Below are 19779 nucleotides of genomic sequence, written 5' to 3' on the forward strand. Positions count from 1 at the left end.
AGCCCCTTTACTTTCAGTGCAGCAAACTCTCTCCAGAAGTTCAGTGAGGATCTCTGAATGATCCAATGTTGACCTAAATGACTAATGATGATAAATACAATCCACCTGTGTGTAATCAAGTCTCCGTATAAATGCACCTGCACTGTGATAGTCTCAGAGGTCCGTTAAAAGCGCAGAGAGCATCATGAAGAACAAGGAACACACCAGGCAGGTCCGAGATACTGTTGTGAAGAAGTTTAAAGCCGGATTTGGATACAAAAAGATTTCCCAAGCTTTTAACATCCCAAGGAGCACTGTGCAAGCGATAATATTGAAATGGAAGGAGTATCAGACCACTGCAAATCTACCAAGACCTGGCCGTCCCTCTAAACTTTCAGCTCATACAAGGAGAAGACTGATCAGAGATGCAGCCAAGAAGCCCATGATCACTCTGGATGAACTGCAGAGATCTACAGCTGAGGTGGGAGACTCTGTCCATAGGACAACAATCAGTTGTATATTGCACAAATCTGACCTTTATGGAAGAGTGGCAAGAATAAAGCCATTTCTTAAAGATATCCATAAAAAGTGTTGTTTAAAGTTTGCCACAAGCCACCTGGGAGACACACCAAACATGTGGAAGAAGGTGCTCTGGTCAGATGAAACCAAAATTGAACTTTTTGGCAACAATGCAAAACGTTATGTTTGGCGTAAAAGCAACACAGCTCATCACCCTGAACACACCATCCCCACTGTCAAACATGGTGGTGGCAGCATCATGGTTTGGGCCTGCTTTTCTTCAGCAGGGACAGGGAAGATGGTTAAAATTGATGGGAAGATGGATGGAGCCAAATACAGGACCATTCTGGAAGAAAACCTGATGGAGAAAAAAAAGACCTGAGACTGGGACGGAGATTTGTCTTCCAACCAGACAATGAGCCAAAACATAAAGCAAAATCTACAATGGAATGGTTCAAAAATAAACATATCCAGGTGTTAGAATGGCCAAGTCAAAGTCCAGACCTGAATCCAATCGAGAATCTGTGGAAAGAACTGAAAACTGCTGTTCACAAATGCTCTCCATCCAACCTCACTGAGCTCGAGCTGTTTTGCAAGGAGGAATGGGAAAAAATTTCAGTCTCTCGATGTGCAAAACTGATAGAGACATACCCCAAGCGACTTACAGCTGTAATCGCAGCAAAAGGTGGCGCTACAAAGTATTAACTTAAGGGGGCTGAATAATTTTGCACGCCCAATTTTTCAGTTTTTGATTTGTTAAAAAAGTTTGAAATATCCAATAAATGTCGTTCCACTTCATGATTGTGTCCCACTTGTTGTTGATTCTTCACAAAAAAATACAGTTTTATATCTTTATGTTTGAAGCCTGAAATGTGGCAAAAGGTCGCAAAGTTCAAGGGGACCGAATACTTTCGCAAGGCACTGTATGTATAGGAGTAAGGTGACAGGGATACTGGAGTGATGGAGGTAGATACAGTGGCTTGTAATTATAATTGATTTTTAGGGGGGGGTGTATCATTTGATTTACACAACATGCCTACCACTTTGAAGATGCAAAATATGTTTTATTGTGACACAAACAAGAAATAAGACCAAAAAAAACAGAACATTTGAGTTTATTTTATTTCACCTTTATTTAACCAGGTAGGCCAGTTGAGAATAAGTTCTCATTTAAAACTGCGAACTGTCCAAGATAAAGCATTGAGTGTGCATAACTATTCACCCCCCAAAGTCAAAACTTTGTAGAGCCACCTTTGCAGCAATTACAGCTGCAAGTCTCTTGGGGTATGTCTCTATAAGCTTGGCACATCTAGCCACTGGGATTATTCAAGGCAAAAACTGCTCCAGCTCCTTCAAGTTGGATAGGTTCCGCTGGTGTATAGCAATCTTTAAGTCATTCCACAGATTCTCAATTGGATTGAGGTCAGGGCTTTGACTGGGCCATTCCAAGACATTTACCTGTTTCCCCTTAAACCACTCGAGTGTTGCTTTAGCAGTATGCTTAGGGTCATTGTCCTGCTGGAAGCTGAACCTCCGTCCCAGTCTGAAATCTCTGGAAGACTGTAACAGGTTTCCCTCAAGAATTTCTCTGTATTTAGTGCCATCCATCATTCCTTCTATTCTGACCAGTTTCCCAGTCCCTGCCAATGGAAAAACATCCTCACAGCATGATGCTGCCACCCATGCTTCACTGTGGGGATGTTGCTCTCAGGGTGATGAGAGGTGTTGGGTTTGCGCCTGACATAGCATTTTCCTTGATGGCCAAAAAGCTCATCTGACCAGAGTACCTTCTTCCATATGTTTGGGGAGTCTCCCACATACCTTTTGGCAAACACCAAACATGTTTGCTTATTTAAGCACATATGCAAGTAAAATAGTCGCACTGTCGGGACCTGATCCACTGGTACCGCTTGCCATGTGGAAACAGGGAGAACATTCTATGGCTTGAGTGGCTGGAGTCTAACAATTGTTTGGGCCTTCCTTTCACACCGCATGACAGAGGTCCTGGATGGCAGGGAGCTTGGCCCCAGTGATGCATTAGGCTGTCCGCACCATCCTGTGTAGCGCCATGCGATCGAGCAGTGATGTAGCCAGTCAAGATGCTCTCAGCTGTAGAACTTTGTGAGGATTTGAGGGCCGATGCCAAGCATTTTCAACCTTCTGAGGGGAGGTTTTGTGTGTGTGTGTGTGTGTGTGTGTGTGTGTGTGTGTGTGTGTGGTGTGTGTCTTTTGATGGTGTTCATTTGAGAGCAGGGCACATCTGCAACAGTGTGATAAATGTAATCATGTCATTACTGCTGGAGAGGGATGGAGCTAGTGACGACATCTCAGTATCTTTCACTGATACTTCTATTGGAACAATATAATATTTCACTAATACGAGGAGGAGACGTTCTCATTACCTCAAAAAGATTCCAATCTCTCCATCAAACCTGGGAATGGGTTTGTGCAGTTATTCAGATCCTCTGTGGAGTGAAACTGTGCTAAAATGAGGAGGCAACAGTAACGCTATAAGAAAGCATTACATATCATTTAGAGTACTAGCCATTCTGAACCACCAGCCTTAAGCCAAAGAGCAAGCCTCTGTAACACTACCCTCAACCAGGATTCATTAGCACATCATGGCATTTCCATGGGAATTCCAAATCAAGTGGGTGACAAATATACAAAATATTAACACATTACATTAAACACTTACAAATTGTCCCAGCCCACTATTTGAAAGACATCCCAGAGTCAACATGTAATTTGACCTACGGTCAGTTCAATAACTAATTCCACAGCATTGAGACATTGACCAAACTAACCAGCCTGTTCACCTTGGGTGTATTCCTTATGCAGATTCTGTTGGAAAACGTTTTACAACGGAAACCGTTTACTCCAAACGCTCTTTAACTGTTGGGTTCTTAAAACAGAAGTTGTAGTTTATTTGAATTGTATGCTTTCCACGCATTGCCACTCCGATCTGAAAAGTTTGCCATGTTTGGCACAAGCTGCACATCTAAATTATACATTTTTCAGTGCTCTAAAGTCGAGTGAAAGGTTTTGCAACTGAAACCATTTACTTCAAATGACGTTGAGTTCTGTTTTGTTCTAAAACGTTCAGTCTCATCTCTCTCTTCAAAACAAATAACCGACTGGATGAGTTGGAAGGAACCCCGGGGACTTCACTCAACTTTAGAGCATGGAAGAATTTATCATTTACATGTGCAGCTGAATACAGCCCTGGTTCTCTTCCACGACATACGCAAAACCTCCGAAACTTCAGTTAGCCAGGAACCTAATGTGCAATCTCAACCAGAGTGTTGTATCTCAACCAGAGTGTTGTACTAGCATCATTGTTTCTTCCAAATGTTTTTAACCCTTGGGGGGAAAAAACATATTCAGAATTTTTTTGCAAAAGCTAAACCACTCTGGTAAACTATAATTACACTGCTCAAAAAAATAAAGGGAACACTTAAACAACACAATGTAACTCCAAGTCAATCACACTTCTGTGAAATCAAACTGTCTACTTAGGAAACAACACTGATTGACAATAAATTTCACATGCTTTTTTTTAAAATTATAGGCAATTAGCAAGACAGCCCCAATAAAGGAGTGGTTCTGCAGGTGGGGACCACAGACCACTTCTCAGTTCCTATGCTTCCTGGCTGATGTTTTGGTCACTATTGAATGCTGGCGGTGCTTTCACTCTAGTGGTAGCATGAGACGGAGTCTACAACCCACACAAGTGGCTCAGGTAGTGCAGCTCATCCAGGATGGAATATCAATGCGAGCTGTGGCAAGAAGGTTTGCTGTGTCTGTCAGCGTAGTGTCCAGAGCATGGAGGCGCTACCAGGAGACAGGCCAGTACATCAGGAGACGTGGAGGAGGCCGTAGGAGGGCAACAACCCAGCAGCAGGACCGCTACCTCCGCCTTTGTGCAAGGAGGAACACTGCCAGAGCCCTGCAAAATGACCTCCAGCAGGCCAAAAATGTGCATGTGTCTGCTCAAACGGTCAGAAACAGACTCTATGAGGGTGGTATGAGGGCCCGACGTCCACAGGTGGGAGTTGTGCTTACAGCCCGACACCGTGCAGGACGTTTGGCATTTGCCAGAAAACACCAAGATTGGCAAATTCGCCACTGGCGCCCTGTGCTCTTCACAGATGAAAGCAGGCTCACACTGAGCACGTGACAGACGTGACAGAGTCTGGAGACGCCGTGGAGAACGTTCTGCTGCCTGCAACATCCTCTAGCATGACCGGTTTGGCGGTGGGTCAGTCATGGTGTGGGGTGGCATTTCTTTGGGGGACCGCACAGCCCTCCATGTGCTCACCAGAGAGCCTGACTGCCATTAGGTACCGAGATGAGATCCTCAGACCCCTTGTGAGATCATATGCTGGTGCGGTTGGCTCTGGGTTCCTCCTAATGCAAGACAATGCTAGACCTCATGTGGCTGGAGTGTGTCAGCAGTTCCTGCAAGAGGAAGGCATTGATGCTATGGACTGGCCCGCCCGTTCCCCAGACCTGAATCCAATTAAGCACATCTGGGACATCATGTCTCGCTCCATCCACCAACGCCACGTTTCACCACAGACTGTCCAGGATTTGGCGGATGCTTTAGTCCAGGTCTGGGAGGAGATCCCTCAGGAGACCATCTGCCACCTCATCAGGAGCATGCCCAGGTGTTGTAGGGAGGTCATACAGGCACGTGGAGGCCACACACACTACTGAGCCTCATTTTGACTTGTTTTAAGGACATTACATCAAAGTTGGATCAGCCTGTAGTGTGGTTTTCCACTTTAATTTTGAGTGTGACTCCAAATCCAGACCTCCATGGGTTGATAAATTTGATTTCCATTGATCATTTTTGTGTGATTTTGTTGTCAGCACATTCAATTATGTAAAGAAAAAAGTATTTAATAAGAATATTTCATTCATTCAGATCTAGGATGTGTTATTTTAGTGTTCCCTTTATTTTTTTGAGCAGTGTACATTGAGATTGCCTGGCGGCCATGTCAGATCCCATAATGCAGCAGCGACAGTTCCGTCCAAATGTACATCATCGGCATTAACACACTTCCCTGATGAACACCTCTACTGTATTTCCAGGCCATAAACAGCATATCAATAGGAAGAGAGCAGGATGTAGTATAGTAGTAGTAGTAGTAACAGTAGTAGTAGTAACAGTAGTAATAGTAACAGTAGTAACAGTAACAGTAGTAGTAGTAGTAGTAGTAGTAACAGTAGTAGCAGTAGTAGTAGTTGTAGTAACAGTAGTAACAGTAGTAGTAGTAACAGTAGTAACAGTAGTAGTAGTAACAGTAGTAGTAGTAGTAACAGTAGTAGTAGTAGTAGTAGTAGTAGCAGTAGTAGTAGTAGTAGTAACAGTAGTAATAGTAACAGTAGTAACAGTAACAGTAGTAGTAACAGTAGTAGTAGTAGTAACAGTAGTAGTAGTAGTAACAGTAGTAGTAGTAGTAGTAGTAACAGTAGTAGTAGTAGTAGTAACAGTAGTAGTAGTAGTAGTAACAGTAGTAGTAGTAGTAGTAACAGTAGTAGTAGTAGTAGTAACAGTAGTAGTAGTAGTAACAGTAGTAGTAGTAGTAACAGTAGTAGTAGTAGTAACAGTAGTAGTTGTAGTAACAGTAGTTGTAGTAACAGTAGTTGTAGTAACAGTAGTACAGTGCCTTCAGAAAGTATTCACACCCCTTGACTTTTTTTTTGCATTACAGGCTGAATTTAAAGAGGATTACATTTAGATGTTGTGTCACTGGCCTACACACAACACCACATAATGTACATTTTTACAAATGAAAAGCTGAAATGTCTTGAGTCAATATCTATTCAACCCCTTTGTTATGGCGAGCCTAAATAAGTTCAGGAGTAAACATTTGCTTACATAATAAGTTGCATGGACTCACTGCGTGCAATAATAGTTTAACATTATTTTTTAATGACTAACTTATCTCTGTACCCCACACATACTGACATCTGTAATGTCCCTCAGTCGAGCTGTGAATTTCAAACACAGATTCAACCAATAAGGCAAGGGAGGTTTTCCAATGCCTCGCAAAGAAGGGCACCTATTGGTAGAAGGGTAAAAAAAAGCATGGTGAAGTTATTAATTACACTTTGAATGGTGTATCAATACACCCAGTCACTACAAACATACAGGTGTCCTTCCTAATTCAGTTGCTGGGGAAGAAGTAAACCGCTCAGGGATTTCACCATGAGGCAAATGGTGACTTTTAAACAGTTACCGTATTTAATGGCTGTGATAGGAGAACTGAGGATGGATCAACAACATTGTAGTTACTCCACATTACTAACCTAACTGACAGAGTGAAAAGAAGGAAGTCTGTACAGAATAAAAATATTCCAAAACATGCATCCTGTTTGCAATGCACTAAAGCAAAACACAATACATCACTGAGTACCACTATTCATATTTTCAAGCATGGTGGTGGCTGCATCATGTTATGGGTATGTTCATCATCGGCAAGGACTAAGGAGCTTTGTGGGATGAAAATAAACTGAATAGAGCTAAGCACAGGCTAAATCCTAGAGGGAAACCTTGTTCAGTCTGCTTTTCAACAGACACTGGGAGACAAATTCACCATTCAGCAGGACAATAACCTAAAACACAAGGCCAAATACATTGCTTACCAGGACAACATTGAATGTTCTTGAGTGGCCTAGTTACAGTTTTGACTTAAATCGTCTTGAAAATCTATGGCAAGACTTGAAAATGGCTATCTAGCAATGATCAACAAACAACTTGACAGAGCTTGAATAATTTTTAAGAATAATGTGCAAATATTGTACAATCCAGGTGTGCAAAGCTCTCGGAGACTTACAGCTGTAATTGCTGCCAAAGGCAATTCTAACATGTATTGACTCAGGGGGCTGAATACTTATCTAATCTAGATATATTTGTGATTTATTGTTCATATTAGAATTTTTCTTCCACTTTGACAGAGTATTTTGTGTGGATCGTTGACAATTTCAAAAAATGTAATCAATTTTAATCGCACCTTGTAAGAACAAAATGTGGAAAAAGTCAAGGGGTGTGAATACTTCTTGAAGGCACTGTAGTAGTACACACCTGCAGGAGGGCGCATGGTAGAAGGGATGTCCGGGGAAGTGATGGCAGTATCCTGACTGGGTCCACATGATGCGTCTGGTAATCCACTCAGTTTCTATAGCTGCAGCAGTCCTACAGTCAGACTAATTGCGGTGGCTTTACTTTAAAACGGTGCTTCTGCTTTCGTTCTCTTTATTAACTTTCCCATGGGGGGGGGAGAGAGAGAGAGAGAGAGAGAGAAAAAAGAGATTGAAAAAGAGAAAAAAGAGATTGAAAAAGAGAAAAAGAGATCGAAAAAGAGAAAAAGAGAGAGAAAAAGAGAGAGAAACAGGGGGAGCGACAGAGACGGAGTAGATAAGCTGGAGCGAGAGCAAAGCACTGGTGTGGTTAACACAATTGTGCTGTCATCCAGACAACCCAAAATCCTAGCCCCTTCCTCAGACCCACTACACTTTTTAGCAGGGAAGGACAGGGGTGTGTCTGACCCCACCTGAAATCACCGGGGTGACGCCTTTATATCCAAGCATCTAACCCAAATATTCTGTATAGTCCCGAGTCTTTAATTAACATCCCCATGCAGTGTCTCCAACTGGTCTCCCCAACAAGCTGATTATGTCTGAGGTCTTCAGCTTGTATCTCCAAATCTCTTCAACGCATATCTCAGCGCAAGCAATATCCCCACGGTCTCTGAAAGGAATTGCCAAAGTCCCCCAGTCTCTAGCCTGTCTCTCTACAGCGGATCGTCAAAGACCCCCAGTCTCTAGCCTGTCTCTCTACAGCGCATCGCCAAAGACCCCCAGTCTCTCCACAGCGGATTTTCAGCTGTATCGCTTCCGTCTTCAATGCGTTTCTCCTCAGGCTGTGGTGGGTACCGGTAGTCCACTCTCTCTCTATCCTGTATCTCCACTGTCCCTTATGTGTAGGTCCGAAGGGTTTTGGCAAATCTCTCTGGTGCCGTTTCTAATGCATCTCTGAGGTAGTCACTACCCCCTAGCACCAGGACTCCATGGGCTCCCAAGCCTCATGACACAACAGAGCTGCGCGGCATTGAATGACTGAGCACACACAGACCAGGAGAGGCGAGAGAGAGAGAGAGAGAGAGAGAACAAAAGGGAAAGAGAGGAGAGAGAGAGAGCAGTAGACAGAGCGAAGCTGCTCTCATTTTCCCACCTCATGCTCATTGGCAGGAGAGAGAGAGAGAAAGAATGAGAAAAACAATGAGAGAGCACAAAACAAGGAGGGGGACCGATAGTATCAGTCTGTATCTATCCCCAACAGAAACACAACACAACTCTACCTTATCTTGGCAGCAGTGTTGGTGGTATGTCAGTAGCCTTCAGCAAATGAAGTCTGCAGGTGAGAGGTCACCTCAGTGTGCCTAAACAAAGAGCTGCTGTCCCCAGGGAGAGAGACAGAGAGAGCAGTCTACTCTGGTGTCCTACTGAACAGAGATATTTTACTGCAAGAGGCAAGAGACTACTTTACCTGAGGTGTTACTTTACCTGAAGTGTTACTACTGCAATGACAACTACACTTCACCTAGGGCCACCACAGCCCAAATCTGCTAACTGTCACAGTAAAAGTCCCAACTTCTAACATGTATAATCTAGATTTGTTTTCACTTAGAGGACTTATATATTTCGTGGTAAATGTGGAACACGTAATTTTATTTATACAATAGTCATTTATGTCCAAGAGTTTAAGCCCAACTATGGAGACATTGCAAGTCATTCTGCTAGTCCAGCTGTGACATTTTTAGCACCATCGTTCAGTAAGTCAAATGCTTTAGATGAGTAATGAACTTCAACTGGGTGGAACAATGGACCTCTGACTCCACGTTCTAATGACTGTTGTTTTGTCTGTACAAAATGGCAGGGAAGGGGCCTGTTCAGGAGGATGCAGCGTTACAGAACAGATCAGATAGAAATGTATTGTGTGTCAGATATAATAGGGACTCGTGTCAGCTCTATTCATTCTATTTCTATCGGCAACGTTCAGTGCCAAGAGCAAGAGAGGACATGAGCAAGAGGAAGTTATGTCCAGTAAAAGGACTTCCCATGATCTAACAGGGTAGTTATGGTGAACGTCCACTGGGGGCAGTAGGAAGTCAAACTGAACAGAAACATGAATCCAAGGGTGTATTCATTAGTAGGTAAAATTAATGAAAGGGGGAATGACTAACCTTACTGTAACTCGTCCAATAAGAAATGTTTGTTTTTTTCATTGCAAAAAGTTTTACTTGTGGTTTCCTACGGGGTGCACTAATGAATACATGCCAGGGGTCTCGTTGGGTTAACTTAGCACTACTACATAGTTCCTTTAAATGACCCAACAGCCATCTTTGTCTAAGTCAGTGTTTCCAAAACCCGGTCCTTGTGTCATACATGATAGTGTAGGTCTAACACAATATGGCAGACAGATTGATATATACAGGTTATTTGTGTAGAGCAGAGAGCAGCACTCTCCCACGGCGGCAGTGTGATCCCTGGTGTAATTGTGTGGTTACGTCATGCTCCGGAGCTGTCGAGACTAGGGGGAGACAGGGAGGGAGGTGGGTTTTGCGGTCTCCTGCTGTTTGTTTTTAGGAAACTAAATTCCAGCCCAATTTCATCAGGGAGAAGAAACAGTGCCAACTCACTCCCCCCGCTCTCTCCCCCTCGCTCTTTCCCTCGCTCCATGTTAGAAGCAGATGGACAGTCTTCACCTGTGCTCTTGCTCTGCCCACGCAAAGAAATAAGAGGGAAAAAAATACATGCAGGCACATGCACGGTTTCTCTCACACAAAAATAAATGTCCACAGGCGCACACACACCCACCCACACACACTGGGGGCTGGATTGAATCATCATGTCAGTGGGTGTGATGGGCCAGTTTGACGAGGCCTCTGACTCTGCTTATCAGTCTCCCACAGCTGCCCTTCTCCCCTCCCCTCACCTTCTCCCCTCCCCTATTCTCCCCTACACTACCCTATTCTCCCCTCACATTATCCCCTACCCTATTCTCCCCTCACCTTAACCCCTCGCCAGGATTTTTGGTGTAGCTGACACCTTTTAGTAACATGACATCCTCTCCGGTCCCATTCCTACTCACAACAGTGCAATAGTAACTGTTTTTATTTATATTTTGTGAAACTAAGAGTCATCTTCCCTTGCTGGTAGTAGCTAACTGGCAGCCTGGCTAAAAACATATCAAGCTAGCTAGCCTTTAGCTTCCCACATCTCCATGGGAAATAATCAGATTTATAAAAATAAAATAAAAATATGCCCTGGCAAATATTATTCTACTTGCCGGTGAAAACTCAAACATTATCCCAGTTTGATATGCTGCTTGTGTATTCATTCCCATATCAGCTAAAAATTGTACGTCATCATGTTTTGTTCATGACGAGGAAAAGCACCTGGATAGCTAGTTGGCTACAGCAGGTTCCATTTCACAATAGCCTGTAATAACTAGTTATTACTTCTAAATCAAAATACCTATTTAGGTGGATTCTTGTTTGTTTTTCTGTTTGAACAGTCGCTGAGATTATATTTGATTATCAATGCAAAATAGGCTACTTGATGAATAGCCTTTATATCAGATCAAGTAACCAAGCGACAACACTGCCTCCACGGCTGCGGGAGGAATAATACGGCGTGTCAATTTTCAGGTAGTAAAAAATATGGCGATGGCTGCCGCTAATTACAAGGAGTCCCCTGTTGTGTGAGGAAAAATGTCATTGCAACACTCCGAATGTTGCGTCTGCGTAGAGCTTGTAGTAAGCTTCAGGTGCCCTTCCTCTCTCTCCTTCACAATCTCCTGTTCCTTTCTCCATGCCATTCCTTCTCCAACTCTCCTGAGACTAGGACTTCAACAGCACCTTTTGCAGACTCACGTTATGTGTTACACAGGATACAGGGCAAACAAATAGCACAGTGACTGATAAAAGGTACAATAAGATGGATGTCATTGAGTACAATATCTTATTTTAGTTTGGTAAAAAGTCTTCCGTGTGACCTTCAATTAGTTACTTCACTATGTTCATGGCTGAAAGTGTGTGTGTGCGCACACAGTAATGTCACGATGCCAGTGTCGTGACACAACGATACCAGATTTTCCTTGGCAAAAAGGAAAACACAAAGCAGACTAAACTTTGGTCCTAACTCTTCGGTCCTAAAAACCTACTTCTGTTAAAGATGATGTGCTATAGCTTGAAAAATAAACACGTGGCTCTGGGTGACAACATAAGGCTGTTTTTTTCCAACATTAGGACTGTTTTCCTCAAGACATTTAGGCCGCTTCATGTTTTGTTTCATTTGCTTCCTTACCTCCTGGTATCGTGATACTGGTATTGTGACAACACGAGTGCACAGACATACTCTCTTCTCCCCAAGAGTCTACTGATCCAGACACTTCTTCAGACCACACACACACACACAGCTCTACTATTAATACACCTCAGCTGCATCTCGTCTTTTTGCAGCGGTGCCCTGAGGCCCAGCACCCATCCATCTCTCATGTCCGTTGCAACTTGAGTACAGCAGGATGACATGACAATAAAAAAATCCCCCAAAACTCTCTGGCGGTAAGTTTCCACTAGTAGATAGACATCTAAGATCAGCTCCCCATGCCCCAATCTCAACCTTAACCAGAGTGGGGGAAATGTAAAACTGAGACTTGGCATAAAACTACACCCATAAATTGCCCTTATCATAATCAGAATGCTTTAAAGTGTCAAGCCACAATGCAATGTTGACATTACAATGTAGGGATTGTCAGCGCACTTGCTGTGGGAGAGTTTGAAATTAGTTTCCTTCCATTGTCTCTGGGCCAATTGCCTTTGGTTGTGGTTCAGCCAATGAATGATGAAACAGATTGCATCATTCAGATTGGTTGACTGAATTCTGACTCAAATCAGTTTTTGACAAAGTTCTCAATTGGCCACTTACCAAAGCAACCGTGATCAATTAATTCAGTAGTCACGGTGCTACTATTAAAAAACCAAGCCGTTATACAGGTCTGGCTAGCTAACTAGCTAGCATGCTAATGCTACCTAGCTAAATTATAATGCGGTCCTTGGCTAACGATAACATGTTATTGCTAGCAAGCTAACTAGTTAGCTAAGCTAGCTAGCTGTATTTTAGAACTGGATCGCTAGCTATTCAATCCAGGCCAAGGTGTGGAGTCAAATCCAGCGTGTCAGGCAATTGCAAGGAAGTCAAAAGTTCCTACAGCGTATTCTGAACCGAACCAATCAGCCGAGGAGCAGCATTGGATCAGAAAGGAAACGGACACATGAAATCTGCCTACTTCCTAGATCTCCATAATTAAGAGAAGACTATTGCTCTCTCTAGCCTTCCAGGTTTTCATTGAATGTGTCCAAAATGGCCCTATATTCTTTATTTAGTGCACTACCAGAGCCCTATTGGCGCTGGCCATAAATAGTGCACTATGAAGGGAATATGGTGCCATTTGGGACTCAGACATTGAAACCTAGACAATTAAAATATTTACTTATCACCACTATCGATTCCTCCCTCAATACACTGGTCAGATGGTTATCATTTGAACTTAATGAATATCATTTGTCAGGGAGAGTTTATCATAATGTCAGATGAAGGACAGAAATAAATCTAATCCAAAATAATTCTTAATGTAATATTCTTAGAATTCTGTACATTTTTGTGAAACAGCACAGTTCAAAATATACAGCAAATAAAAATAAATACAAAATATCTGGGGGATTGGAAAAGATCTAGACAACTACATTGATGGAAGCTACAATCTGCAATATTAAAGATGATCTACCTCCGTGAATAAATAAATAAATAAATAAATAAATAAATAACATGGATGCATCCCAAATGGCACCCTATCCACTATACAGAGCAATACTTCTGACCAGGGCTTATTATCCACTATACAGAGCAATACTTCTGACCAGGGCCTATTATCCACTATACAGAGCAATACTTCTGACCAGGGCCTATTATCCACTATACAGAGCAATACTTCTGACCAGGGCCTATTATCCACTATACAGAGCAATACTTCTGACCAGGGCCTATTATCCACTATACAGAGCAATACTTCTGACCAGGGCCTATTATCCACTATACAGAGCAATACTTCCGACCAGGGCCTATTATCCACTATATACAGTGCCTTGCGAAAGTATTCGGCCCCCTTGAACTTTGCGACCTTTTGCCACATTTCAGGCTTCAAACATAAAGATATAAAACTGTATTTTTTTGTGAAGAATCAACAACAAGTGGGACACAATCATGAAGTGGAACGACATTTATTGGATATTTCTAACTTTTTTAACAAATCAAAAACTGAAAAATTGGGCGTGCAAAATTATTCAGCCCCTTTACTTTCAGTGCAGCAAACTCTCTCCAGAAGTTCAGTGAGGATCTCTGAATGATCCAATGTTGACCTAAATGACTAATGATGATAAATACAATCCACCTGTGTGTAATCAAGTCTCCGTATAAATGCACCTGCACTGTGATAGTCTCAGAGGACCGTTAAAAGCGCAGAGAGCATCATGAAGAACAAGGAACACACCAGGCAGGTCCGAGATACTGTTGTGAAGAAGTTTAAAGCCGGATTTGGATACAAAAAGATTTCCCAAGCTTTAAACATCCCAAGGAGCACTGTGCAAGCGATAATATTGAAATGGAAGGAGTATCAGACCACTGCAAATCTACCAAGACCTGGCCGTCCCTCTAAACTTTCAGCTCATACAAGGAGAAGACTGATCAGAGATGCAGCCAAGAGGCCCATGATCACTCTGGATGAACTGCAGAGATCTACAGCTGAGGTGGGAGACTCTGTCCATTGGACAACAATCAGTCGTATATTGCACAAATCTGGCCTTTATGGAAGAGTGGCAAGAAGAAAGCCATTTCTTAAAGATATCCATAAAAAGTGTCGTTTAAAGTTTGCCACAAGCCACCTGGGAGACACACCAAACATGTGGAAGAAGGTGCTCTGGTCAGATGAAACCAAAATTGAACTTTTTGGCAACAATGCAAAACGTTATGTTTGGCGTAAAAGCAACACCCTGAACACACCATCCCCACTGTCAAACATGGTGGTGGCAGCATCATGGTTTGGGCCTGCTTTTCTTCAGCAGGGACAGGGAAGATGGTTAAAATTGATGGGAAGATGGATGGAGCCAAATACAGGACCATTCTGGAAGAAAACCTGATGGAGTCTGCAAAAGACCTGAGACTGGGATGGAGATTTGTCTTCCAACAAGACAATGATCCAAAACATAAAGCAAAATCTACAATGGAATGGTTCAAAAATAAACATATCCAGGTGTTAGAATGGCCAAGTCAAAGTCCAGACCTGAATCCAATCGAGAATCTGTGGAAAGAACTGAAAACTGCTGTTCACAAATGCTCTCCATCCAACCTCACTGAGCTCGAGCTGTTTTGCAAGGAGGAATGGGAAAAAATGTCAGTCTCTCGATGTGCGAAACTGAGACATACCCCAAGCGACTTACAGCTGTAATCGCAGCAAAAGGTGGCGCTACAAAGTATTAACTTAATGGGGCTGAATCATTTTGCACGCCCAATTTTTCAGTTTTTGATTTGTTAAAAAAGTTTGAAATATCCAATAAATGTCGTTCCACTTCATGATTGTGTCCCACTTGTTGTTGATTCTTCACAAAAAAAAATACAGTTTTATATCTTTATGTTTGAAGCCTGAAATGTGGCAAAAGGTCGCAAAGTTCAAGGGGGCCGAATACTTTCGCAAGGCACTGTAGAGCAATACTTCTGACCAGGGTCTATTATCCACTATATAGAGCAATACTTCTGACCTGCGCCCATAGGCTGGTATACTGCGTTACATTGTCTCCTCTACTCCTTTAGGGAGCATGGGTTATCCTGGATTCTGTTTTAGTCCCGGAATTGGATTCAAAGTAATGTTTGAATCAAATTTATATGGGGCTGAATTCAGGGGCCTTTTTAAGATTTAATATTAAAATAACCATAATCTCTGCTAAGCTACTGAGCAGTTGGCTAACCCTAACCCATGAGCTGTTTATACAGTCCTCCTAGTGCTGGGATAAGAGTGAATAATGGCTACCAGAAAAAGTAACCAATTGATGGTGGTGATGATTAATATTATAATACACGAGGGAATTGAGTCATTCCAAGTCAGGGTCATTCCATGTGAAATGGTAATAAAATTCACCATCTCAAAAGTAATAAGTCACAAATGCCAAATATAACACAACAATCCTTGTGTGCTAAATCTGAAGAAATAACTTACTGATATTACCTGTTAGCTGGTTGGCTGACATAGTTGGCTAAGTAACTTGGCTTGCATACTGAAGTATGTTACAATGTATGACTGCTGGGACCTGAATGATACAAACATATTGTAACCCTTAATTCTTGTTGTAGATATTTAACACTACCTCCACCGGAGGACTTGTGGGTTCGGCACTAACAACAAAACAGAAAACTATTACTTGTAGTTGAATGTCTCTGGACCAGGAGATCCAGCCAAGCAGTCACCAACATCTTTTTCTCCACATTCTCCTGACATGCGTAGGTGCCTCTGAAAATACTATTGTTTTCAAAATAAAAGTCCCCTGGGTACAAACAATAACAGTGCCTCAATACATTACGCCAAAATGAAAGTAATAACAAACGTCAGGTTTGTTTCTGAATATGCTTATGGAAATGTCCCAAAAAGATGGATGTTTTGATCAAAGGTTCAAGTGAAGTGATCAAACCATTGCCACCGCCAATCAAGTCAGGAGTTTGAAGCTATTGATGAGTCAAAGGAGGTCGCTGAACTCAACAATGAATGACATTCTCATGCATGTCAATGGTGCATGTCAATTAGAGATCTTTGTTGAACAGACAAAAGAGCAGCCACTTGGTTACATGAGCAAATGAGATAAAAGTATTATCCTCCCATGAAAGAGAGAAAAATAGCGAGAGGGAGAGAAATATAAATTCTAAATGTTCAGTCAAGTTCCATCATTTCCCCTATTGCAGAAACTAAACCACACTAACAGCAATCAAATACTCATAAATAAGTACAAGTATAAGCATTTGGGGCAGCAGGTAGTCTAGTGGTTAAAGCATTGGGCCAGTAACCAAAAGGTTGCTGGATCGAATCCCCAAGCTGACAAGGTAAAAATCAGTCGTCATTGTAAATAAGAATGTGTTGTTAACTGACTTGCCTAGTTAAATAAAAGGTTAAATATATATATTTTTAAAATAAAAACGTTTTTTAAGTTTAAAAAAAATAATCGCTGCACCTGCGATAACGTCTGCAAATATGTGTACGCGACCAATAAAATTCTACTTGATTTTATTTGACAAGCCCTCTGCGACGCCCAGAAGATATAATCTCCCTTCTCAACAGTCAAGCTGTGCTACAGCACAATTAGCCTATTTTGGGTTGCTATTGTAACATGGCTTTCGAAACCACAGTATCCCAAATCCAAGAGCATCAACTTGAGAATTTGGAGGGGGATTTGGACTAAACTTTAATTTGCATTGCTGTGGTTTCACAAATTCTCTACATCCTGATCTTTTTGTCAGAGCCTCCCTTTGTTCTAAATGTCACCACGTTTACAGTGAAAGGGCAATAGTTGCCTTTTAATCAGGTAATTTGTGTGAGCAGAACTGCTGAGTGAAGAAGTCTCGGTTGGCTGCTTCAAATTTCTCCTCATACAGCCAAATTACCCACTTGGCAGGATCAAAGTCACATGTGATCTCCTCTAAAAGGACATAGAAAGGATGCATTCATAAATAGCCTAATTTACATGTTCACAACTCTGACATATGAGAGGTCTGCACACTATTCTTCTGCATTGCATCTATAGACAAACCTTACAAAATAAATGCAGTAGCCATTATTCCGTTTTTGTTTACCACACTAAAATATCCCCTTACCTGGCCTCAGGACTAAGAGCAACAACAGACAACAACAATGGATGAATGGGCAAAATGCACTGGGTATAGTTTTACCTCACACGACTGCTCTCTCTGTCTAACAATACACCCTGAGGACGAGGACAAACGTGGGCCCTTTGCTAATGGACTGATTTTTTCTCTCCCTCTAACCTAATTTAGCCCAACACACAGAGCATAGCTATTACTGCACAGTCCCACTGTATGTCTGGCTGACAGACTGGCCGATCGACAGAGGGACAGACAGACTGGCCAATCGACAGAGGGACAGACAGACTGGCCAATCGACAGAGGGACAGACAGACTGGCCAATCGACAGAGGGACAGACAGACTGGCCGATCGACAGACAGACTGGCCGATCGACAGACAGACTGGCCGATCGACAGACAGACTGGCCGATCGACAGACAGACTGGCCGATCGACAGACAGACTGGCCGATCGACAGACAGACTGGCCGATTGACAGACAGACTGGCCGATCGACAGACAGACTGGCCGATCGACAGAGGGACAGACAGACTGGCCGATCGACAGAGGGACAGACAGACTGGCCGATCTGGCCGATAGACAGAGACAGACAGACTGATATAGCAGTAGCTATAGTACTACAGTAGCTAACTAGCAAACTATCCTCTGTAGCTAGCCAGCAAGCAACGCTAAAGGGATTGCAAACGGGTTAGATTAACTCTAGCTAAACAAAAACACTTTTTTCTAAATATTAGAAAACTGCATCCTAGTTTTATCTTGTAGAATTCCCTCTTCTTTTCCGACTCATGTTTGACAACAGCTGATAAGAGAAATTGACACGCTGTACCAAAATGAACGAATGGTGGGAGTCAACGCAATGACTTTGATGACTTAACTCCTCTCTACACCACAACTCCCAGGCACCAAGTCACTCTCTTGATGACTTAACTCCTCTCTACACCACAACTCCCAGGCACCAAGTCACTCTCTTGATGACTTAACTCCTCTCTACACCACAACTCCCAGGCACCATGTCACTCTCTTCTGTGCCAGATGCCAGTGGCCATGAAGAACATTGGAAAACAGCCAATCAGATCCCACACATGAGACAACAGCGGATTACAGTGAGAGATTCATATTGAGATACAAAGGAAACTGATGAACTAATGTGACATGTAACCAGTTTAAAGCCTGTCTGGGAATAAACTGAAAAACATTTCCTGTGACAAACTCAATGTTACATCTGGCAATCCAGGCAGACATGTGGGGGTCATGAATGAATTACAAGTCTTTCATGGTTAGTCTTCACAGTCATCTTTACAGTATAGCGTGAGCTAGGGGACCACTAACTCAATCCCCTCCTCTGAATTATTCACTGTTTCCAAATATATAAACTCTCCCATAGCCGATACAGATCTAAAGTGACAGAGAGAGGTGCCTCAAGAAAACCTGCCACGGGAGAAACACGTAGCGGGACGAAAGTGTTCTTACTTTAACAACAAGAAAAATAACAAGGTTATTCTGAGATAAGACATTCAATCCAATGTGTAGTGTTAAGATAAGACATTCAACCCAATGTGTAGTGTTAAGATAAGACATTCAATCCAATATGTAGTGTTAAGATAAGACATTCAATCCAATATGTAGTGTTAAGATAAGACATTCAACCCAATATGTAGTGTTAAGATAAGACATTCAATCCAATGTGTAGTGTTAAGATAAGACATTCAATCCAATGTGTAGTGTTAAGATAAGACATTCAATCCAATGTGTTGTGTTAAGATAAGACATTCAACCCAATGTGTAGTGTTAAGATAAGACATTCAACCCAATATGTAGTGTTAAGATAAGACATTCAACCCAATGTGTTGTGTTAAGATAAGACATTCAATCCAATGTGTAGTGTTAAGATAAGACATTCAATCCAATGTGTAGTGTTAAGATAAGACATTCAACCCAATGTGTAGTGTTAAGATAAGACATTCAACCCAATGTGTAGTGTTAAGATAAGACATTCAATCCAATGTGTAGTGTTAAGATAAGACATTCAACCCAATGTGTAGTGTTAAGATAAGACATTCAACCCAATGTGTAGTGTTAAGATAAGACATTCAATCCAATGTGTAGTGTTAAGATAAGACATTCAACCCAATGTGTAGTGTTAAGATAAGACATTCAACCCAATGTGTAGTGTTAAGATAAGACATTCAACCCAATGTGTAGTGTTAAGATAAGACATTCAATCCAATGTGTAGTGTTAAGATAAGACATTCAATCCAATATGTAGTGTTAAGATAAGACATTCAACCCAA

At 42.1% G+C, this 19779-nt stretch overlaps 1 protein-coding gene across 3 annotated transcripts in view; it reads right to left on the minus strand.

Moving 5' to 3' along the window:
* LOC139406408 (pleckstrin homology domain-containing family A member 7-like) overlaps positions 1-19779 on the minus strand; it is a 170191-nt gene that overhangs the window by 119040 nt on the left and 31372 nt on the right. Inside the window, exon 1 of one of the 3 annotated variants that reach the window (XM_071148958.1) lies at positions 7592-7735. The exons of the other annotated variants lie outside the window; for them this stretch is intronic. Coding sequence (XP_071005059.1) covers positions 7592-7659 — 68 coding nt within the window. The 5' untranslated portion in view covers positions 7660-7735. Of the gene's footprint in view, positions 1-7591; positions 7736-19779 lie in introns of those variants that run through there. 3 annotated transcript variants of the gene reach the window in all.

This window comes from Oncorhynchus clarkii, chromosome 4 (assembly GCF_045791955.1).
Source record: "Oncorhynchus clarkii lewisi isolate Uvic-CL-2024 chromosome 4, UVic_Ocla_1.0, whole genome shotgun sequence".
NCBI classification, from domain to species: domain Eukaryota; kingdom Metazoa; phylum Chordata; class Actinopteri; order Salmoniformes; family Salmonidae; genus Oncorhynchus; species Oncorhynchus clarkii.